The sequence below is a fragment of the Callithrix jacchus genome, chromosome 12 (genome assembly GCF_049354715.1).
Source record: "Callithrix jacchus isolate 240 chromosome 12, calJac240_pri, whole genome shotgun sequence".
NCBI classification, from domain to species: Eukaryota; Metazoa; Chordata; class Mammalia; order Primates; family Cebidae; genus Callithrix; species Callithrix jacchus.
The window spans coordinates 53,281,821-53,306,596 of NC_133513.1; the positions used below are offsets into that span (position 1 = coordinate 53,281,821).

At 39.2% G+C, this 24,776-nt stretch overlaps 1 protein-coding gene across 47 annotated transcripts in view; it reads left to right on the forward strand.

Annotated features, from left to right (window-relative positions):
• The window catches only part of KCNMA1 (potassium calcium-activated channel subfamily M alpha 1), a 767,226-nt gene that overhangs the window by 732,655 nt on the left and 9,795 nt on the right, over nucleotides 1-24,776 (forward strand). For 23 of the 47 annotated variants that reach the window (XM_054242922.2, XM_054242923.2, XM_054242925.2 and 20 more), the window contains 3 exons: nucleotides 12,526-12,720; nucleotides 14,642-14,760; nucleotides 16,672-16,896. In XM_054242922.2, the coding sequence (XP_054098897.1) occupies nucleotides 12,526-12,720; nucleotides 14,642-14,760; nucleotides 16,672-16,896 (539 nt within the window). Of the gene's footprint in view, nucleotides 1-12,525; nucleotides 12,721-14,641; nucleotides 14,761-16,671; nucleotides 19,301-24,776 lie in introns of those variants that run through there. The other 24 variants (XM_035266161.3, XM_054242917.2, XM_054242918.2 and 21 more) reach the window with 2 other exon arrangements.

Genomic DNA, 24,776 nt, shown 5'->3' on the forward strand with positions numbered 1-24,776 from the left:
CAGACTTGGTGAGAAGATGCAACTTCTTCTGAAAACCACCAGCATCCTTCTAATGCCACTGTTTCTGGATATGCCGGCTGGGTCGGTGAGCCCTGAAGTGATTCCTGAAGTGCAACCCCTGTTTATTTTTGTCCAACAAATATTTTTTGTCCAAGTGTAACCCCTGATTATTTTTTGCCCATCTTCATGCACTCATTTGGGAAGAAGAAATAGCACAATATATTGGCATAGTACTTGGCTTGATATCTTGTTTCTAATACAAGTTCAGAAATAGAAGTCTCAAAATGACACGCTGTAGACTACATCCACCCCACAGACAACTTCTGCATTTCTCAAGTTTTTATTTTTAAATTGAATTTGTTGCCAATATTTTAAAATCATAAGATTTTATAGAAAATCTGGGTTCCTGCCTTCTTTAGATTAGAGTCAGAAGGCAGAGTCCCAGATTCCCATAAAGCAGCTAGCTATTGGCTTGAGCTGAAAGCTGCTCCCTTTAGCCACAGTCCACACTATCCTCTATTGCATTCCACCAGGCCTGCTTCATACATGTCCCTTCCCTGCTTGGTTCATCCCACTGTCCCACCTTTACCAGCCTCCTGCCTTTTGCTTCTAATTTTATGTGCTTGCATTACAATGTCTGTGGTCAGACAGCATCCTCGGCCTCCTGGCCATTCACTTGTCCTCTGAGTTAGGAGGTCGTGCACATGATGTCCATTTTTCTTGAGCCTTGGACCTTTTCTAAACAGATAACAACCACACTGAACCATCATTATTGAAGGTGCAGTGAGGAGCCACCCCCTTCTAAGGAGAAAAAGGGGAACCCAACTATAAGAGCTAGTGAGTTTCAATGCACACAAGTTGGGAGTGTTGTCATTTTTTATAGAAAATAAGATTTCATGAAGCTATAGGTTTGTAGGGCCTACCTAATCTGGAAAAATAAAGAAAAAGCATATTTTAACAGTGTTAAGAGAAAGAGCAGAGAAAAGCAGAGCCTCCCTTTGCTAGTGTACATCTGAAAAATGTAGAGGCACAATGGAGAGTGGCAGCCTATGGAGACACCCCCGCTGCAGGATCCCCCAGGAGCCAGAGAGAAATTTCAACGTGATCCAGTTATGCCCAGTGTATCTTTGCTCTGCCCACTGCACCACAATGCCCAGGAAAGGAGTTGCATGTTCAGTGCATTCATATTTTCAGAACAAAGGCAGTGACTGGGAGGAGGGAAACTGGGCCCTGAATTAGGACTCATAGCTTCTGGTCCTGGCTCACTGGAAGCCCTTGCACATCTTTTCTAGTGTCTGGGGCCCAGGTGGGTCCAGCTGTTAAATGGGGATGATGTTACCCCTTATGACTTTCAGCTAATCCGAGAACAGCAAAGGCATATGAAAATCTTTCACAGAGCAGATACATATTTCTTAAGATCACACATAATTACAAAGAAGCAGATTCTTTTTGGTATATATGCATGTAGATATATGAATATATATCTATATACTTGTGTGTACTTATCATCTCTCTCTCTTTCATGAACATACATCTTAGATAAGATTTGGGAGCTTAGTGGGTAGATAAGTCAGGGGTACCCAGAAGATATGGTTCAGTGTTCTCACTTTTAATATCAGAGAGCTGGCCTCTGCCAGAAATGAACTTAGTAAGACTGGAGGATGTGGTCATCTGGAATGTGGGTCCACATGATTTACTGTCTTATCTGTACTTTCACTAAGGGCCAAACCCTCGAACCTGGTGTTATGGAGAGGCCTGAGTTCTCTATCAGTCAAGCAAACCTAGTGCCAGGTAACTTCAGTTACATAAACAATTTATTGCTCCATGACCCTATTTTTTATACTCCACTCAGGAGCCTCCGTTTTGACTGCTCACGTGGAGACAGGCAGCCCATGGCTGTCCCGAGGCAGAGGAGCTAGCAGTGGTGTCAGTGGGCCACATGGTGGCATGTCCTGCTAGACTCAGAACAGACCACTGCTGTCACATCAGGCCAGGCAGCCCTGGGATAGGGGAAAAAAAAAAATCCAATCATTTTAATCTCTCATGAAAGAAAAATACTAAAAATAAAAATCTACACCATGAAAACTAGCAAATATAAAAAATGGCAGCTATGACATGGAAAATGACAATTTTAGAGCAATTATAAATGAAAGGCAGAGAGCCATTAAAGTTAAGGCGATGTTATTAAAAGATGTGTTAATTTTCAGTTAAATTTTCTATAAAAGACCAATTAGTTTAAAAGGCTTGACAGCATTAACTGTGAAACATAAGCTCCGGTAATTATACTTTAAAAAAAATAAAAAGAGGAGGATGCTCTGGCGGGTTGCAGACGCAGGCACAGCGGGGCATGGGCAGAGCGGGCTAGATGGCGCTATGGGATTAGGGTTCCCTGTTGTCATGCCTGCGTCCCTCCCCTGGCATTTCATAGTTTCCTCAATATCTCTTTTATAGGACCTGAGGATCATCAAACTTTTTTAGAGGCCAAGTGGACCACCCATGTGTTCTGAGCCAGTTCTCAGAGATTAGAATCAGAACACGGGGAGAGGGCATTGTCTTCATTGGTTGCGTTGTTAGTTGATGGTTCTTTTTATAAACTCCCATTTTTTGAGTATGCTTTTTCTATCAGAAGTTTCACACATACTCTCATTTAACACTAATATGTAAATTTTTTTGTGTGTTTTGTTTTTTCATCTCTGTTATATGGATGAGGAATTTGAGGCAGAGGAAAGTTAGGCAACTTTCTCATCGTTGTGGCTATTGGATAGCAAAGCAGGTATTAAAAGCCACACTAATTGGATTTGGAAGTCTACACTCATAACCAGAAAGCCATGTTGTCTTAGGGCTTTGCCACTCAGGTTTGGAACCTTGACCTTAGCAGTGGGAAGAGGGACTCCCGTATTCCTTAGACTATACAGGTTGCCTGATCCCAGGATCTGAACAGGACCCTAGCTCAGCTATCTTATGCTCCCCATTGCCCGTGTGACACCGGGTTAGCCATTGAGAAGGTCTCTGCCTGAAACATCCCTGAAGACTAATCCTGCCAGAGTTGGGGGTTCTATATAAGAGCTTCCCAGAAGGCTTCTAGCGCAGGTCTCATGGTTGGGCACAGAAAAGTCTGGCAGGACAAAAACTTAGGAGGCAAAGGATCTCATTTACATGTTACAATCCTGCCTTTAGAATTTTGTGTTTCTTCAATTCTAGCATTTATGTTAACCCAGAAAAAAACATGTGCCTTCTGGGTCAGGTGAGTTGTAGAGAGGCTTCCTCCACAGGAAGCTCTTTTGGTAATTGGTATTTGAAGTCCTATACCTGGTTTGCCCCATGATGCAGAAATAGCTACCACCTCTGCAGAAAGCCTTGGAGTGACCCTTAATTGCAGACTGCTGAATGCTCCGTGAAGCGCCTTCCCCCAATCCTCACTCCCATCATGTAAAAAAATTTGCACCCTCCAATATGGCTGACTTGACACCCTTTTCCCAGGAAGGCATTATCTTTCCACAGAATTATTTAGATCCCAAAGAGATACATGTGCAGAGTGCACCCATCAGCAATGCTGAGTCCTTCTCTGCATCTGAATACTGGGGTATCAAAACAGGAGCGAGAGCATCTGCTGGCAAAAATACATCATCATTCTCTGTCATCCCAGATTCTGCTGCCTCACAGCTCTGCTCCTGGATGGCTGCAAGAAAAAAATCAAGGAGAGCCATCTGGGATGCAGTGCCAGCTCAGAGGGCAGAGAATTATGCTCAGAGATGTGAGCAGTCCCAGAGTTGTTCAAGCACCTGTGAAACCCTGGGACTGACTTTGAAATTTTACGTGCTGATGAGCAATTCTGAAAGTGATGCACTCTTTGACTTGCACACAAGTTCAGGCAAAACCAAGGCCCAAAGATTAGTAGGTGCTCAAAAAATGTCAGTGACTGATAAAAAAAAATTGAACATAACTGATTTCAACACACAAGTGGGACCAAGTTAGGTCAAATCCCAAAGATCTGGCAAAACAATAACCTCCCAAGTTGACCTTCTAGACTTCTCATTGCAATGAATAACCTATAGTGTTCTTTGTTTAAGAAAACATTGACTGTGTTTTCATTAGAGCAGTTATTCCTGCTTCTTGAAGAAAACATGGAAAGCACAGAAACATATAAAAGAAGACTTATAAAGAAAAAACATATAAAAGTAAAAAGAAAACATATAAAGAAGAAATTATAAATAACCTATGTTTCCAACACCAAGGATAACCATGGTTCATATTTTTGATGTATTTCCTTCTAAATAGATAAGTACAGAATTATCCCATTTGTAGGTTGTTGTTTTTTTTCATTTTCAGTTAATACTTTATCCAGAGTATTTTTTTTATATTCTTAGGTGTTATAATTTGCAGAGCCTCCATAGGACTTTATGAACCTCCATTCTAGGAGTGTTCCAGAATCTATTTAACTGTCACCACATTGTTGGCTATTTAGATTTTTAAAGTTTTTGTTGTAGTAATGATTAACACTGTAATAAAAATTATTGTTCATTAATCTTTGAACAAGTAGCAACTTATTACATTGAAGCAAACATACTGGTTTTTAACAAATATGGACATTTTCAAAGTTCTTGATACATATTGTCATGATATCTCCAAGAAACGATTTTACCCATCTACACTCTCATCGCTACTGTGTAAGTACCATCTCATGCACTATGACAAATCCGGATTGTCATTTTTCCTTTAATCGTGTTTATGATGGTTTTGAAGTACATCAGATTTTAATTTGTATGCAATGATGTAATGCATATTTTATATTGTGAATTCATAGTTTTTGTGCTTAAAAAGTACATGCTGAATGTGAGAACTATCAAGCATCTTGAGATTAAACATTTTGCTAGATTTTTATGAAGTTGTCTGTGGCTACATTTTTTGCCTTTAACTATTTTGTAACATTTACTTTCTTTTTTACAGAAATTTAAAATAAATATATTTTTACAGTAGAAAATATATAAAATAAAATTACGGAAAAAAACACCAAAATTCCATCACCAAGAGTTAACTACTAAGTAGAATTGTTGTGTACTACTTACAGTTACTTTCACATAAATATGCCTATCAGTTCAGGTATGCATTATTTATTATTTTCCCCTCTGGAATTCACCAAATCAGAGCATTATGTACTTTTCATAACGCTTCATGGTAGAAATAAAAATGAGTGACCATAATAAACAAGATATCACTTTTTTGGTAGTTTTTTATTAAATGTTGAAGTATTATATTTAAAAAATTACAATTTAAAAAGTAATAAGTGTGGCCAGGAGCGGTGGCTCATGCCTGTAATCCCAGCACTTTGGGAGGCCAAGGTGGGCAGATCATGAGGTCAAGAGATTGAGACCATCCTGGCCAACATGGTGAAACCCCATCTCTACTAAAAAATACAAAAATCAGCTGGGCGTGGTGGCACGTGCCTGTAGTCCCAGCTACTTCGGAGGCTGAGGCAAGAGCATTGCTTGAACCCAGGAGGCGGAGGTTACAGTGAGGTGGGCTTGCGCCACTGCACTCCAGCCTGGCGCCTGGCAATAGAACAACACTCTGTCTAAAAAAAAAAAAAAATGTAATAAGTGCATGATTTGTTATGTTATGAAACAGTGTATATTATAAAATTTAATAATAAAAATGATCTCTACATTTTATAAACATTTGATGATTGAAAACATTAAAAGGAATCATTAGTACAAAAAATCCAATTAAAAATAATATTAAATCTTAAAACACAGTATCATATTCGATATTTAAAAGTGGGTATTCTTCAAATTAAATTTTTAATTCAAAAGGAGTTACTTGCCTAGCCAATAGCTTTGCAGGTATGCATTTTTTTGACATGAATTGTGAATCAAGGTGTTTTGGGGATCCTACTTTTAAAAAACATTTTTATATTATATAATTATTACCATGCCATTAAATATTATCTGAAAGCATAATATTCATGTCTGTACTATGTGAGTCATGTCAAGGAATCATTGTTTAATCATTATCATATTGTTGAAAAATTTTTATCAGAGAGCCAGTTTACTCCAAATCATTCATTGAGTAAAATCCCTTTCCCATGGTATGTGATGCTTTCCTTATCATACTAAGGAATGGATCAGCAAACTTCTCATATAGGACCAGGAGGTAAATATATTCAGCCCTTCAGCTACTCAAGTCTGAGTTTCTTAGCACCAAAGCAGTCCTAGACAATACATAAACAAATGGACATCCTGGGTCCCAACAACCTTATTTAAAAAATAATGGATGGCAGAACAAGATTTGGCCCAAGAGTCCAATTTGCCAACTCCTGTATTAAGGTCTGATAACTACTAAGCTATGGTTTTTATAAATCCATTCTGATTGATCTTCTAATTTTTTTTTTTTTTTTTTGGGGGGGGTACGGAGTTTCGCTCTTGTTACCCAGGCTGGAGTGCAATGGCGCGATCTCGGCTCACCGCAACCTCTGCCTCCTGGGTTCAGGCAATTCTTCTGCCTCAGCCTCCTGAGTAGCTGGGATTACAGGCACACGCCACCATGCCCGGCTAATTTTTTGTGTTTTTAGTAGAAATGGCTTTCACCATGTTGACCAGGATGGTCTTGATCTCTTGACCTCATGATCCACCCGCCTCGGCCTCCCAAACTGCTGGGATTACAGGCTTGAGCCACCGAGCCTGGCCCTCTTCTAATTTTTCAACTTGTTTACAATATTTGGTTAGGAAGTCTTTAAAATTTACTATACTACCTGAGAAGGCAATTTTTGTACGATGCTTTCCAGAGACAATTTAGCATATTTTGATCAAGTTTTTAAAAGTCTAATTGAAATCTATAATTAGGCATATATGAAACAACAATTTTACTAGAAAGAAATGATAATAAATGGCCCATTTACATGTTAAGGAACATGGAATTTTCCTTTTTTCCTAATACTCTCCTCTATCCTTCATGGATAATTACTACTTTGCTTTTTGCTTAAAAACAATAGCTATTCTTATTCAAGTCCAGCGATTGATATTAAAGAGAGTATCTGGAATAATAGCATTAATTCTCTTATGTATCTTACATTTTATTCTCCTTATTTCTAATTTTATTTGCGTTTTCTCAGTTATATTTGTCATAGATTTTTTTATTATTTCTTGAATTTGTCAATTCACAGAATATCCTCTTGCTATTTCATTAACTGTTGCTTTATTATTTTATCCTGCTTTTTAAAAAATATGATTCTTTGAATACTTAATTTTATTATTATAATTCTGTTGTATTTAATAACAGCATTAAAGGCTCTGAATTTGTCTCTACAGCTTTGGCCTCAAGCCATGATATTTTTATATGGCCTTCTCAAATATTCTTTAATTTTTAAATATTTGATATTATAAGTTTGATTGCCATCTCGATCTAGCAGTTATAGGATAGTTAACAATTTTTTTTAAGTTCTGGAATATTTACTTTTGCCTCTATTACATTGTATTTAATTTTTAAAATGTAGGTTATGCAGCTTATACTTTGTTATGTGTATTTAGATTTGATGGTTTTGGCCATTGATCATTTTTTTTTGTAATTGTTGTTACAAAGTTTAGATTATATCCTCAATTTTCTTATATTTTAATGTATTTGACCTGTAAAAGCTAAAAACAGTGATAGTGGGAATGTTCCACATGTTACCCTCAGTCCAAATGTATTTTAGTATAATTCTAATTAGTGTTGCTTTCTATATTTCAGTTATAATATTTTATCTATAAAAAGTTATAGCTTTGTTGGAATGTTAACTATGAATATAAAATTAACTTATCTAACATAATAGTTTAAATTTTTCTTTGAAATACACTTTTTTTTCTTCCCTTGGTCTCTTATAAAGATATCAGAGTTTGATTTTGATTTTGGCATTGAACAAGTCTGAGAGCCTTTGCCATTTTATAGAATCATTTAGCTCATTTATGTTTAGTTATATAACATAAGAAGCTATAGTCTTGCAATATGTTTTTACATGCTTGTATCATAATTATGTCTTTCATAATCCATTCTTTGGTATATGGACATTTTATATGCTTATTTTCTCTAGTGTAAACTTTCCATTCTATTTTTAACTCTAGTTAGTTGTTACCAGCCATTCTATAGATGTATTTTCTAAGTATTATCGTCTAGAAAGATGTGATAGCTCTTGATTTCTCTTTGTATAAGATCAGGCAATTTCCATGCCTTTAGTTCCATCATTATCTCTGTCTCATCTCATTTTTCTGACTTTAAAGCATAATTTCAGCTATACTATATTAACAGCTAGTTTTTGTCATGTATTTTTTAATAATCAGTTTTGACATTTGCATTCCATTTCATAACAATATATACAACAATCTTTTACAATTCTGTTTTAAATATATTTTACCAGCAAACCAAATTGGTTCATATTTTACTTAATGAAAGTTTAAAATTATCTTTAAGGAAACTGATTTTTGTTTCTGAGTAATTTTAAAAATTATCAATAAACTTATGTATGCAAAGAGTCAAAAAATATTTCCATTGCCTTCACCAATTATTGGTGATTTAGCTGTTTGTAGAATTCTTGGAACAAATGTATTCTGTCAGAATTCCTCTGCTATTCCTCTTATATTTTCTAGAGAAGCTTCAGGCTAGCCTCATTTTAGACTTGTATTTCTTACAGCATTGTTTTAGGTCATTTTTATTCTCCATTTAATATTTTAAACTCAAATATTCACTGAATGCAGGTCTAGGAGCTGGCTGCATTAACTTGGTAAATGCTTTTGGTCTGCATCCTTAGTTCATTTCCCAGCTCAGTACAGGTTGTTTTTATTTGTTTGTTTGCTTCTTTCATATGCTTGCATTTTGTTTACAACTTTGATTTGTAAATACTTACTATTTATCACTTGACCTCTGTTGTATTTTTCTCAATATCAACAAGCATTCTTATTAAACAAACAAAAATCAGTATATCTTCTCTGTTTAGCTTAGAACTTCCTAGTTTTACTTATCACTAATTCTGTGTGCGTGTGTGTGTGTGTGTGTGTGTGTATGTGTGATTTTCAGTTCTAATACTATGGCTTCTTAGATTAAAAGCTGGCCATTGCAAATTTAGTTATCTTTTAACTATTTCTTTTTAAAATATGAGACACAATTAACATACCATGCAACTCATCCATTTAAAGTGTATGATTCAGTGGGGGTTTTTTTATAGCATATTCACAGACACATATAGCCATCACCACAGTCAATTTTGGAACATTTTCATGGCATCAAAAAGAAACTTTGTATTTTAGTTATAAAATATAACTCCCCTACAACTCTACCCACCACCCCACCAGCCCTAAGCCACCACTAATCTAATCATTATTACAAACTGCCTAGCTGTTTTCCAAGTGACTTCACCACTTTACATCTTTACATTTCCACCAACAGTGTGTGAGACTTCCAGTTTCTCCTTATTCTCAGCAATTCTTGTTATTATCATCTGTGTTTTTTATTACAGCTGTTATAGTAGCTGTAAAATGATATCTCATTGTGGTTTCAATTTGCATTTCTCTGATGACTAGTGCTGTCGAACCTCTTCGCATAAGTTTATTAACCATTTTTATATCTTTTTGGAGAAATGTTTAAGTCATTTGCTCATTTAAAAATTGGGCTATCTTTTTTATTGAGTTTTAAAAGGCTTTTTAATACTGAATACTAGACCCTTATCAGATACATGATTTTCAAACATATTCTCTCATTTTGTAGGTTTTTTCCCCCCACTTTTGGGATAGTGTCCTTCAAAGCACAAACATTTTTAGAATTTTTGTGAAGTTCAATATTTTTGTTCTTTTTGTAGTTTGTGCTTTTTGTGTCATGTCTAACAAACTATTGCCAAATCAAAGTTCATAAAGATTTACTCCTATATTTTTTTCTAAGCATTTTTCAGTTTGAGCTTTTACATTTAGCTCTTTGACCTCCTTTGAGTTAATATTTGCATATGGTATGAGGGATAGGTCCCACTTTATTCTTCTGCATGTGGATACCCAGTTGTTGCTATGCCATTTGTTTAAGAGACTATATTATTTCTCCATTGAATGGTCTTGGCACCCTCACTGAAAATTAATTGACCATAACTGAATGAGTTTATTTCTGGATTTTTAATTCTTTTCTATTGGTCTATATGTCTATGCTATTGCCATGACTATCTATCTTGATTACTGTAGTCTTATAATATGTTTTGAAACCAGGAAGTGTGAAACTTCCATCTTTGTCTTTCTTTTATAAGACTGTAAGATTCCTTTGGCTATTTTGAGTCTGTTGCAATTTTAGAGTCAATTTTCCATTTTTACCAAAAAACAGACTTTGTGATTTTGATAGGTATTACACAAATCTGAAAATTGGGGTAGTATTTCATCTTAATAAATCAAGTCTTCCAATCCATGAACATGGGATGGCTTTCTATTTATTTAGGTCTTTTTTAATTTCTTTCAGTAATGTTTTGTAGTTTTCAGTATGCCAGTCTTATTCCTCCTTGGGTATATTTATTTCTAAATATTCCCAAGGAGGTATTTATTTATTCATTATTTTTCTGAGACAGAATCTCACTCTGTCACCCAGGCTTGGGTTCAGTGGTGTGATCTCAGCTCACTGCAACCTCTGCCGCCCAGGTTCAATCAATTTTTCTGTCTCAGTCTCCTGAGGATCTGGAAATGTAGGTTCCTGCCACCATGCCCAGCTAATTTTTGTATTTTTAGTAGAGACTAGGTTTCACCATGTTGGCCAGCCTGGTCCCAAACTCCTGACCTCAAGTGATCCACCCACCTTGGCCTCCCAAAGTTCTGGGATTTCAGGTGTGTACCACCATACTTGGCTGACTTCCTATTTTCTACCACATCAAGTTTAAAATCCCTTGCTTGGCTTTTAAAACCCTGAGTTCCTCGCCCCTCAAAAAAAAGCTTAAAAATTCAAAAGAAGGTTGGGAATGGGGCTGACTGTTTCTCTCATTGGCAAAGGCCTCATGTCTCTGAAATAAGACTAAACTGTTTATCAGTGCTTCCTGTGCAATAAGCATGTTTCTAAGTGCTTCATAGGTAGGGAATAGAGCCCCACAGCACTGTATTATTACATTTTACAGATCATGAAATGGAGGCACAAAAATGTTGAACAATTTTCCAAGGTCACATAGCTTCTGAGAGGTGAAGTCAGCATTAGACCCTTAGCCCAACTCTGCGTCCCTGGATCCCATAACCTCTCCAGCAATCTAACCTAGTTTAAGTATCCTTTTTCTGCTTCTGTGCCTCAAGGCAAATATTCACTCTGAACATGAATTTCCCTTAGAGTCTAGCAGGCTGTGGACAACATTCCTAGTTTCTTTTGCAGTTGGAATTTTGTATCACATTAGGTGTTTTTGTAAGGGTTTCAATGAGGAATGTGAATTCAATAACTATCATCTTAATTCAGAAGTCCTCATGGAATTCTTTGAATATAAATTTGGTCTGAATGACCCATGCTTATTTTACAGATGAGAAAAATCAAAGTTCTATGTCTCCAAGATACAGAATTAGTTAGGAAAGCTGGAATGAGAACTTGAGCTCGCCCTTACCTGGTTTGTTCCCTGTTGTGCCTTGCCGGGTAAACTCTCTAAAGAAGCTACAGTTCCTTGCCTCTTTCACAAAGTGCATCTTCAAAAGGCTCAGGCAAACTTTGATTTGAATTTTTTAACCTGCTTGATTTCTACTTACATAGGAAAATAGAATGCACACCCTTACCTGAGAATTTCTCAAATTAGGCTGGTGACAAATGCCTTTTAAAGCTCCTTTATTTGACATCCTATTAATTTTTTTTAAACTCCCATTGTTTTGTTCCTGACAGATCTGTTATGTTTCAGATGTGACACAGATGTACACTTAGAGGAAAACTTCTTTAATAAGTGATATTTGCCTCAGACTACTGAGGTTATTTTAGAAAACAAAAGCCAAAGGACACTTACCGGGGCATTCACCTTGTCATAAATTTATCTGGCATATTTAATTGATTGAGAATTCTGGGTTAGACACTTCAACGTGTGCGATAAATTGTTGAGCGTGTGGCATTAATGAAAGGTTTTGCCACTGTCATGGGGAGGAAGCTTCCTGGCACATGGGTGACAGGGCCTCACAGACAATGCTGCTTGGGTTAGCAGGTGGGGCATTTAGCAGCATTTTCTTACATTTGTCCAGAGTCTCATAGTAGACATGTAGACTTGAGGATGGGGAGGCAATATTTGTATCCCAACTAACACCAATTATGGTAAATACTCATTATTCAGATTTGAGTCCTTTAATAAAAATCCCCTCAACTGGTTTTTTAAAGTCAGGCTCTCATGGCAGAGCCAAGCAAGAGAGAAAATAATGGAATAATTGGAGGCTGCTGTCTTTTCACTTCCCACATAAAATTATTTGAAGAGACAGGCCAGAACTTTAAACAGGAGATACCAAGAAAAGTTGTAATTTGGATGTCGGCTGTCATAACTTTAGGGTGTTTGCTTAAAAGACATTTTCCCCACTTTCTCTCTTTCTGCAGACATACTTCAATGACAATATCCTCACCCTGATACGGACCCTGGTGACCGGAGGAGCCACGCCGGAGCTAGAGGCTCTGATTGCTGAGGAGAATGCCCTTCGAGGTGGCTACAGCACCCCGCAGACACTGGCCAATAGGGACCGCTGCCGTGTGGCCCAGTTAGCTCTGCTTGATGGGCCATTTGCGGATTTAGGGGTGAGTCCACAGCACCGAGGTCACCTGAGCTTGTTTGGGAAAAGCTTGGTCACAAAGAACATGGTGTCAGATGTGACAATCTAGGCATCTGTCTTTTCTCTTTCCTATTGTAGATAACTATAAGAGGCAATATTTGTGGCTTACTCTGTGCTCTATGCATAGTCATTCATTTTAATCGTCATGGCAACTCTTTGATATAAAGTTCTAGTATCACAACTTCTAAGTCAACTGAGGCCCAGAGAGAATGAAGACTGGACCTATCAGGAATTTGCAGGAAACCATCATGGCCTCAGAGCCTGTGGGCTTTCTCACTCCTAGGTGTTTTCTTCACATATCCTCTGCACAAGGTGATGCCAGCATGCAGCCAAGGTTGGGAACTATTTCCACAGGCTCTTAGCATAGCTTAGGGCTACTCAACTCAACTATACATTAATAACACATGGAAGTGGTCAACCTCAGCCTGCAAGTCTCTTAGTTTTTATATGTGAGTATGACCCAGGCACTGGTGGTTTTCAAAGCACCAGGGTAGTCAGTAGTCAGGTGTACTCAGAACCACCAGTCAAATGGAATCTCATGTGGATACTTTAATGCCTGTAATTCAAAACCTAGATCTTATAATTTCTGAGACTGGAAATTGTAAGTCACGTTCCCTCAGGCCTTCCCTGTGACAGAAGTGACCAGCGTCTCCCTTCTGATTCCATGCACCTGCCTGGTGTAGGCACTGTGACAGAAGTGTGCAGTCTTTGCCCTTACTCCCAGCCCAACCCCACAGATGCATTCAAGAGGTGCAGCCATTAAGTCATAGAAACTGATAAATCTGTTGCACAAACAATAGTGTTGCCCAGAAAGACTAAATAGTGGAAAAGGAGCCAACGAAAGGATCTGTCTCTGCTTTTTTCTGAAACACTGATGCATACTTGCCCCATTTTTTTAGGTCAATCATGGGCTGCAGCCTATGTTAGACTAGGCTTTTTTTAAAGGGAATTTTCATAGCTCGTGGTTCTTTATACCTATCATTTGCTTATTGATCCACTTGATTAGGATAAAGACTGTAGATAATGGTAAGATTTGGCCCCATCTGTGTTCTCTAATCTGAGGCCCATGTGAGAATTCCAACAATTGGAAGGACAAAGACAGTCATTCTATTCCCAGTGAAGCCATCCCACAGTGCCCAGTGCCCTTCATATAACAGAGGTAACATCTACCTGAAGCCACCTGGTGGCTGAAGCCAGCATTTCCAAGTGGATGCATTTTGCTTTCACTTTATGCATCAGGCCCCAGTCCCTGGAAAGGTGGCTGTGAACTGATTAGAACTGCGAATCCCAGTTATTCAGCCTGCAGACCCCTGGCTCCTAGGGAAACACGTTCTCTTCCACCCTTGCCATCTCTGAGGTCTGTAAATTATGCTTTTCACACGGTCCTTTCCTGAAAGAGTCTGTCACCATAGGACCTGGTGGGGTCCTCCTCCTTGCAGTGGTTTTCATTATCACTCAGGCAGTTTTGACAACACAATCCTTTCACAGCAGTTACAGCTAAGCAGGGGCTGAACATAATCACCATTTTGCAGAAAAGGGTTCGTCTCCTCAGCCGAGCATACATCTGAGATCGTGAAGCTTTACACCTTCACTTAAAGTGAGGGAGAAGCATAGTCTCCTTAGTTTTCAAACCCCATTGCTACAGGTGGAAAACTGGAGAGACAACAGAGGGAAACCCCATCGTTACCCGATTCCTAAAAATCACCCACATTAGGTGTAGGCTGTTAACCATGTTGACTTCTTTCACTGTCATCCCTTGGCACGTGGACCCTCCAGCTCGGGAGACACCAAGACAAGCTTTGATGAAAAGACCCTTTTCCCTGCTGGCCCTTGATTTTCAGGCAAATAAAAAGGATGTTTCTCTCTGTTCTTTTGCTGTCTCCCAGGATGGTGGTTGTTATGGTGATCTGTTCTGCAAAGCTCTGAAAACATATAATATGCTTTGTTTTGGAATTTACCGGCTGAGAGATGCCCACCTCAGCACCCCCAGTCAGTGCACAAAGAGGTGAGTATTTGTTCCAACTCTGCCCTCCCAACTAACCACGGAAACATTAATGTCCTCTCCTGTCCCCTACTGTAAAAGACAAAGGTCTGTATACATCCCTTCAACACAAATTACCCTGCCCATATTAAATCCAACACTGACTTTGGAGGTGATGGGAAACATTTTTTCTATAATTACTAGTAGTAGACATAAAGACATTTTGGTAAGGATTCAAGTTTTGTGTTAATAGATTGATTCCATCACCCAATTACAAAGTCTGAATAGAAGCATCTCCCCAAACTCCAGCTACTAGGATAATTTCGGTTGGTACCTAATATTGAGATATTTCACATAGCTAGTCTTTAAGTTTTTGTGTTTTTTTTTTTTTTTTTTCTTTTTAGATGGAGTCTTGCTCTGTTGTCCAGGCAGCTGGAGTGTGGTGGCACAATCTTCCCTCACTGCAACCTCTGCCTCCTGGGTTCAAGTGATTCTCGTGCCTTAGCCTCCCTAGTAGTGGGGATTACTAGGTGTGTGCCACCACGCCCAGCTAATTTTTGTATTAGAGACAAGATTTCGCCACGTTGGCCAGGCTGGTCTCAAACTCCTGACCTCAAGCGATCCACCCACTTTGGCCTCCCAAGATGCTGGGCTTACAGGCATGAGCCACCACACCCAGCCCTAAAATAAGTGTTTTTTCTGCCATATCTTAGAGTCCTATATTTTTACTTCATATATTTTAAATCGACTCACTTTTTACCTTTTATATATTTATTTTTGAGACAATTGTATATTATCACCTTAAGCAGAAAAATAACAGTTTAGATGTGCTAATTATATTTTTCTCATATGCATTAAAATAAATTCATAGCAGGCAAAAATTAAAAGTACATCCTAGAATTACCAAGATCAGTGAGTTTGCATAATATACCCTAGGCAATAATGCTGCAGAGACAAGTGTTTCTCATCCCTGCTTGCACAGTAGAATCACCTGGGAGCTTTTAAAAAAATATTCTGATTACTCTAATTTAATTGGTCTGGAAGGAAGAAAAAATAATATATGTATATTTAAAAATATGTAAAAATTTTATATATAATGCCCAGATTATAGTATATAGCCAGAAGTGAGAACAATTGCTATAGACCCATGGGTTCTCAAAATTTAGCCAGCATGAGAATCACCTGCAGAGCTTGTTCAACTGCAGATTGGTGGACCCTATCCTCAGCACTTCTGATTCAGTAGGTCTGGGTGGGGTTGCTTAGGAAGTTGCATTTCCTAGTTCCTAGGTGGGTGATGCAGAGAGCCACACTCAGTGATCCACTGCTATAAATGAAACAGGATGATTATCTTAGTCACATCTGCTGTTGACCAGAGAAAGCGCCAACTAATTGTGAAGAACGATGAAGTAGTGCTGACAAGTAGGCAGGGAAGAGTTTTAGATTCTCCCATGTGGTGAATTCTAAATTCCAAATTCTTCCATCAAAGTGGATTTTTAAAAGCAAGGTTAGTCTAAGGGGATACTCTGTCATGATAAACAAAGAACCTGTAATGTATATCTGGGATTGTCAGAAAATTCTGGAATAAAAATGTCATCACGGTCCATGAAAACTCCTGTGGATGGGCTACTTGGAAGTGATTTTGACCTTGTATGGAAAGGTACATGTAGACCAGGAGAAGCAAAGTTTGGTTCTTCCATCAATGGCTCTAATTCTGCATCTCTGCTTGGTCTCCTGGCTGGTCCCCTTTGTTGAGTTAAACAGAGGAAGTTTCCATTTAATGAGGAAAAGAATGTTTAAGGCCTTGGACCAGCTAGAAGTTCTTCTTTCAGATCCTTTGAAAGACCTGAGCAAACAGCCATGGCTTTTGGTTCAGGGAGTGTTGAATTCTTCACTTAGTTACTCTCAGGCGTTGACATCTGTGCTTTCCCTGTCTAGGTATGTCATCACCAACCCCCCCTACGAGTTTGAGCTCGTGCCGACGGACCTGATCTTCTGCTTAATGCAGTTTGACCACAACGCCGGCCAGTCCCGGGCCAGCCTGTCCCATTCCTCCCACTCCTCGCAGTCCTCCAGCAAGAAGAGCTCCTCTGTTCACTCCATCCCGTCCACAGCAAACCGACAGAACCGGCCCAAGTCCAGGGAGTCCCGGGACAAACAGAAGTACGTGCAGGAAGAACGGCTTTGATATGTGTATCCACCGCCACTGTGTGAAACTGTATCTGCCACTCATTTCCCCAGTTGGCGTTTTCAACAAAGTAACTTTCCCTGTTTTCCCCTGTAGTCCCCCCTTTTTTTTACACATATTTGCATATGTATGATAGTGTGCATGTGGTTGTCATTTTTATTTCACCACCATAAAACCCTTGAGCACAACAGCAAATAAGCAGAAGGACCAAAAGTTATTTATGATTCTAGGGGAAAAATAACCCAAAGGCATGCTCCAGACATAAATAGCTCACTGCAGGAATGAGTTCACAGATTAGAAGGGAGCACTTGTGATCAATGTCAGTTAGGCAAAGCAAGTTTATTTAATGTAAAAGAAAAGTTGATTCTGATTTATCAGGATTATCAGGGTGCTTTGGGTTTTGATTTTGTTGTTGTTGTTGTTGTTTTCCTTTCTTTTTTTTTATACACACAGTAAGTTGGCACATGTTTATTTGAAACAAGCAACCCAACGGCAATGAAAATGTACTGATTGTTTCCACTCTCTGGGCCAAAGTATTGCGAAGCATTTGAAAGGCTTTCACGATTTGTGTTGATGATTATGAAGGGCCCGCTTGTTGCAAGCGAACATCAGAGATTTTTTTTTTTTTTTTAGTTACTCACCAAGGCCTTTTGTCCCAGAGCCAGTTTCCTCTGGGAGTTCATATGAACATTTCTCACCTTAATATAGAGGAAAGAATAGTATTCCATTCATGGATGTATCAAATTCTAGTCATTTTGTTTAAGTGAAAAGAGGTTTGATTGCATATTAAATTGTTATTCTGTCTCCTTATGTTGCCATATGAATAGCTATTTTTTTCTTTCACTTTTGACATTTGGGATGAAAAGCCATATGTATCATAAATATCAGATGTAAGTCATTAAAAACTGCCTTCCTGGGACTTTTACATCTTTTAAAAGGTGAATTACTTACCTTATGTACAGAATAAATAATGCTCAGGAAAGAGCAAGTATTTTTCCATGCATTCTCAGGGGATCTTTTTACTCCCCTCGGTTTGATTAGTTAGGGCCCCAATGCCAGGTAGGAGGAAGGGCTGGGGCAATGGTAGAGTCAGAGGAAGACAAACCCATCTGCGGATCATGTTTTTCTAGGAGCTGACATGCTAAATAAATTTGAATGTAGGAGCATCAGCCACAGTTGACTCAACAAAGACAAAAGCCAGCCACCACCTTCAACTGCTGGCGCAGCTGCACAGCGCTGGCTGTCCCAATGCAGAAAGCTGGTGGGAAAGAATTCCTCATCATCACTTTCTTTAACATAGCCAATTTAGGCAGGGTAATGACGACAGTAGAGAGCTGCTCCTTGTCATTATGAGACGTGGGATAAGAAGAGTGCAACAGTGAGCCAAACTCATTTTGGTATAGTTATTTTTTTCTTTTGTTTTCTTTCTTTCTTTCTGAACAGTTAGTAAGCATGAGAGGAGAGGTAGAAAAATGCCCCTTTTTCAACATATAGTTGCCAGATGCTTTGGGCATGCAAATCATGCTTTAGGCAGTGCTATAGTTCTTAAAAATTGGCCAATTCACCATAACCGATTTCTCTTACGGCTGAAATAGCACTGGGCTGGTATAAATTCTTGAAATGTTTAAAGAATTCCATTGAATAGAATAGGTGTAAAAGGGAGGAGGAAAACATGTCACAGCTGTACCATCTCTAAAAAGGTGTTTTTATGGTGAATGTTTTGGATTTAGATTTTGGATCCCCCATCCCCTCAAGCATGATAGTTTTGGAGATTTGCTTGCTGTGTGAATTGACAAGCACTTTTACTGACAAAATGGTGAGGCTCAATTAGAACCTCCACCCTCCCCCACACCAAAGACAGGGGCAGTGTAGTTTTCAAACCAGTATTGTGGTGGGGAATAATTGTATAAATGTAAATTAACAAGCCCTATGAGTGGAAGAATTTTTTCAAATTATTTTTGTCTCTCTATATATTGATTTATATTATGTATAACTATCTCTTTATATAAAACTATATATATAACTATATATATATAACTATATATATATAACTATATATATGTATCCCCTAGTATTGGATCATGAAGAGCTCTTCATGCATTCTTTGCAAAGGAGGTTATAAAGTTACACCCTCAGAACATTTATAACTATAAGAATGTGCCAGTTAAAGTGCTCAACAGGAAATATGACAGTTTAAAAGCATTGTAAAACTCACATAGCTTACTTCTCTCTCTAAAGTGCAACAAGGATGAATAGAATGGGCCAAGGTATGACAATTAATGGTTCTGCATGACCTAGCCACTGCTGTGGGTTTTCTCCTATAACGTTGTCCTTGTGAAAACTTTTGTGAAATTAAAAAAAAAGGAGTTACAAATTTTATTCTGTTATTGGTTTGTTTATTTTTATTTATATTGTTCTGTTTGTGATTTTATTTTATTTTGTTTTGCTTTTCCCTCTCCCCTTTTCCTCCCTTTTCCCTTCCTTCTTCTCTTCCTTCCTTCTTCCACTTTCTAAATTGCTCAGCGCAATGAGGCTGTGCTGCTGCTATTGCTAGATTCCTTAGAGTTTGTTTTGGTGTTCTTGGGTGTGGGGTTGGGTAATTTGGGGGGAACTTCTCTCCATCTGGCTTGCCTTTTAATCTGCACGTGGCCTCGCTGCCCACCCTGGTACCTTGCTCCAAGTCTGAAAGCATTTTCCCATCAAGAAACCCAGCTTCCTTCACTTCCCCCATTGCCACCCCCAACCCCAGTTCCCCCATCAGTCTGTTCACAGCTCTGTGTTCATCTTGGCAAGATCTACTCAATCAAGTGATGATGCCCGTCGAAAAACTTTTCTGGAAAACATTTGCAGCAATTCCATTTGGCAAACTTGCTTCTCTGTCAATATTTTGTCCTCCTTTTATTTAAACCAGGAGGGTTCTTAATGGCAAAAGCATTGGTATTCTTTATGCTTGATCAGTATGACCCAAATTAAAACTGTTCTGTTGTGTATATCAACTCAGTAACCCAAACCCAGTTATATGGGAGCTGATGGTTTAGTCACTGTACTACCCAAATCTCTCCTGCCACCTGCCTTTCAGACATTTGTTAAATCCCAACCAGAGATTGGGCAGATAGAGAGAAGTAAATCGGAAGTGCGCTTTACATAGAATCTGTTTGCAGCTCCAATGAGGATACTGTGGTGGGAATGGAATGGGAACAGACTATGACATGAGATGGAATTTTGAGGTTTTCCTGGACTTTGGGCACACAGTCATGCCCCACTGGTCGATGACTGAGAATTGACCATACTTGAGTAATGATAAATTTGATGATGGAGAAGGATCATCATTACTTCGATTTTATTTGCCTAAACAGCTGTATTATACTTTCCTTAATAGAGTGAAGAATCTCCTCCATTATTTTCTATTTGACTCCAAACTTCCCCTTGACTCCCCTTTTCTATTTGACTCCAAGCTTCAGTAGAAATCTGCTTGCTTAGAAAGGAGTCATAGAAGTTTTTCATTATTATATCTCTTCCCCTTCACTGCCCTCTGCCAAAAAAAAAATAAAAGAAAAAATGGGGTAAGGGTGGAAAGTGAAAGAGTCCTTTGAAAAGAAAGTATATACTTTTTAAAAGGTAGGAACTCCATTATTTTCACCATTCTAGAAGAGAAGCCATTTGTAAGCCATTTAGTCTAGTTTGCTTTGGGCTTTGAAAGGGGTGAACAGTAAGTTGCCTGGTAAATCAGAAGGCACAGTGAAGCCTTCTCAGTCTCAACACTAGGGTGATCATGGAATCATGAATGTCTCTAAAGACTGCTACCCAGGTTTCTTCCCAAAGCCAGTTCAAATGGATAGAGAAAGCTAGACTTTTATATATACAGTTAAACTTTTGCAACAATTGGGAGAGGTTTCAAATTCTGTTCAGAATATTAAAGGTTATGACCCAGAACCTTACCATGGGTGCTCAGTATTTGATGTGAATTGACTTTACATATTTTTATGCCTTTAATCATTTTCTATATTACCCTTGTTCTCTTGGTTTATTTTTTTAAAAAGATGAGTGCCTTTATGTGCCTCATGATGCCGCTGTGCTGGTGGCACTTTCTCATGCTAGTCACACAGCTTCTGAGAAAGGGGAATAGCCCTGTAAGCTCAATGAGTAGAGAGACTGACTGTGCCTCTTGGCAGCATCGTCAAGATCCCAGATGACCAGAAAAACCTTTTGCCTGGCTCTTCTGCAGCATGGCAAAAGCCTAAAGGTGTCTGCATCCCGATAGAGACAATTAAATCAACCTGCCAGGTTCCTATAGCAACAGGCTCCTTGAAGGAGAAAGAGGAGAGTACAGAAACTCCAGGGCCTATGGAAGTCAAGACAGGGTAAAAATCAATTTCTCAATCAGCTTCTTTCAGCCCATCTCTGCTTTGTCACAATATGATAAAGAAGTAGCTGTGGGCACCTGTCACTACACTGGCTGACTGTCTCCCATGCAAGATTGCATGCCCATTGCAACCACTGGAGGTGAGAGGGATTATCCCCTGCCACCAGGATTAGTGAAGAGTCTGTCTTCAGGGTGTTGGCTGGACCAAGGGCCACAGAGAAGAGCTGGGAGAACAGTTCGTTCTGCTCAAAGAAGGCAGCATCAGACTTTCAGTTAAAAGATGGAGTCATGGTAGGCAATTGCAAAGAAGTAAGAATATTTTTCTTAAACAGAAACTGCTTTTTTCTGGCACAAATAATTTTTTTCTCTAAGAAATAGGCATACTTTTCCCACAGGAGAGGAGGTGGTATGTGTGGGTGGTGGGTGGGAATGGTGGAGGCATCAGGGTTTGCCCGGCAGAGGAAGTATGTCAGGCTGCCTATCAGAAATGCGGGACTAGAAACCACACAGCTATTACCCTTGAAGGTCGGAGCACCCTGTTAGCCCTTATTGTTCTCCATGGTTGTCTCTCTCAAAGCAAAATCTTTTCTTTTGAGCCTTTTCTCTCTCAACCTCAGTTTGTGGTGTAGCGAGAAGAGGGCCAATTATCCAGATGTTTTTGCTGTATCATTGTCTCCCCTTTTCTGCGATCTTCTCTAGGGAGTAGTTCTGTGAAAAGGCTAACTCCCACAGCACTGACAACCCACAGAGCCAACAGAGAAGCTTAATTCTGCCTTTGCAGCCCGTTTCTTCTTCTGCTGGTGGCAGCTCAGTCAGCCCAGCTCTGGGGGCCTTCCCTGCAAGAGCCCACTCCTCCAGGGTGACCTGTAGCCCTGTGGCTGCAGGAGGTTTTGGGCCTTATTTTAAACCCTGTGATCTCAGTGATGAAACTAGAAATGCAAGAAACAGATGGTTCTCAGATGGGATAAGATGCCTGGTGAGTGAAAGCCAGTATTTCAGAGACACAGAGGCACCCTGGGAAGGGAGGAACCCTCAGCTCCCCAGACATAACACTGGGTTACCTCTTCTTCTCTTTTACATTCCAAATGAAGATGACCAACCAAATCCCTCTCTGTCACCTCTGTTGCCACAATCCGTGCTCTTCAGGATACACCCTGATACCCACATCCCTGTTCTCTACCCTCAGCATCTCTGCTGAAGGGCATCATTTATCATCACTTTCAATAGGTATCACCCATGCTTACATCATCCTTTAGTACTGATAGTACTCAGGCTAGTACTAAACTTATTCTAAAAGCTAACACTTCAGCAACTGCCTTAGGCCAGGCACTCTCCTAAGCACTTTTTAGTTACCTATCCAAATTCAATCCTCACAAGAGTTTCAGATGGAGATGCTGTGTGTCCGTTTGAAAGATTCAGAATCGGACAGACACTAGTCTGTGAAGTTAGCCACTATGGTATAAATGCCCGCTGATATTATTAATAATACTAATAACCTTATCTATTCACATTTACTTGCCATGTATCTGGACCTGTGTGTTTCAAGGACACTAGCTCCATCTATCTAAACAACACTATTAGGAAGTTTGTATCATCAGCCGTATTTTACAGAAGAGGAATGAAGCTAAGACAAATTCTGTAATAACTTGTTCAGAGCCACACAACTGGTATGTTGTGTAAGTCTGCTTGACTTTAACCTCCTGCTCTGCGCTGTCTCCTTAGCCCACATCCCCTTGCCTCTTCCCGGTGGACAGCTCATAGCATGGCTGGTCTTGATAGGTGACATCTCCCAGTGGCAGTGGCAATTGTTCTACTAGCATCTCTCTGCAGCTGTTTTCCAGATTTTTATCTTGTCCCACTAGCCCCCTCCCAGTCACAGACTGAAATGCCTCTTCTTTCCTAACTTCACGAACTCCTGGGACTTCACACATTGTACTCAGACTGCTGACAACAGGCATTTCATTCTTAAGAAGCTTATTAACAAATGAGGCTATTTTTCTCCGGCAGTGAGGAAGCCCTCCCAGCCCGATCAATTGCCCTTCTCATCTTAGCGATGAAAATAAAGCCCCTGGAAATCTTTCTGGCATGTGAGATGAAACAGGGAGTGGAGATAAACTCAGGGATTTGAATTTATCCTTGACCATGCAGCATTCATTAGAACTGCTTCCCTGAGTCCTCTTCCTCGTGGTCAATTTTGTAGCCACCTATTGGCATTGTTTCTTCCTGGAAAGGCAAGATTCAATACATCAGATTGTCATTGTCCTACTTGAAGCACTCTCCTTGGATGCCGAATGGCTGGTGATCATGGAAATGTGTCTTCCTTGGAATCATGTTGGGAGAATCTCTTTGTAAATACCTTTGCCACCAGACATTTCAGTAAAACACCCAGAGCATTCGTATATTTCCATTTCCTAAACATCCTATGTAACTGAGTCTCCAAGAACACACACATTCGTCTTAGGAGGCACCCAAATTAAACAGCTGTTTCTCAGGCATAAGGAAGACCTCAACTCCTCACTACAGTGTGTTTTAACACAGCCTGCTCCTTGTGTTGAAGCAGCGTGGCCAAAACATGGGCTACTCTGCTTAGATCTTTTTTTAATGGCAAGAAATGTAAAAGGAAAGAGAGAAGCTTAAATGGGGGAAATAATGCTCTCTTTCTTACAGACAGCAGAAGGAAATTGATATTCTCTCTGCCGTGGAAGGTCAAAATGCCAACTTTGAATTGAACTGTAAAGACTAAATTCTGAACAATTATTCTCTGCAGCAGTTGTAAAAATTTCAGTAAATTGCAGCTGTCTTAGGTCTTTCACCCAAAAGACCTACTCATTTCCATCAGCTGAGTTCACTCTTCCAACCTGGCATGTCCAACCTAGCACTAAATCCCTTTGCAAAATTGATCTGCATAACAGCATGGCCAAAACCGAGGGCAGCTCAGGCAACCAGAGCACAAACACCAGGCTCAACCTCTCTGAAAATAATCTTTACACATAAACCGCTGGAAAAAGTAGTAGTTTGAAATTGTTTCAGCGGCCTGGCAATGCTTTTAAAACATGATAACCATCACACTTTACTTCTCTCTGAAAGGTTAGTTTAATCGTAGATCACAAAAAATTGGTTTCCACAAATGCATAATGGTTCATCTATGTCACACTTGAACTAAATGGTTTTTTAAATGGAGCTGAAATTATTTTGATGTGTACACAGTCCCAGATTTCTATACAACCTTTTTTAACCAGCCCATCAGGAACCTTGCCTCTAAAGCCTCATTAATAATTCAGATGTGCTGATGACTTTAAAAGATCTATGGAATTGAAGCTTAGGGAAAAAAAAAAACTCTGCTTGACAAAAAGATAAATGAATGTAGAAAGAAGCTGTAGGAGTCTGGCAAGCTGTAGATCATCTCAGAGCAGATTGTAACTTTATCATTCTGTCAGGGGGAATAATTTCAAGCACTTAATCAGTTAGCTTCACTGTGAGGATATAGCATTA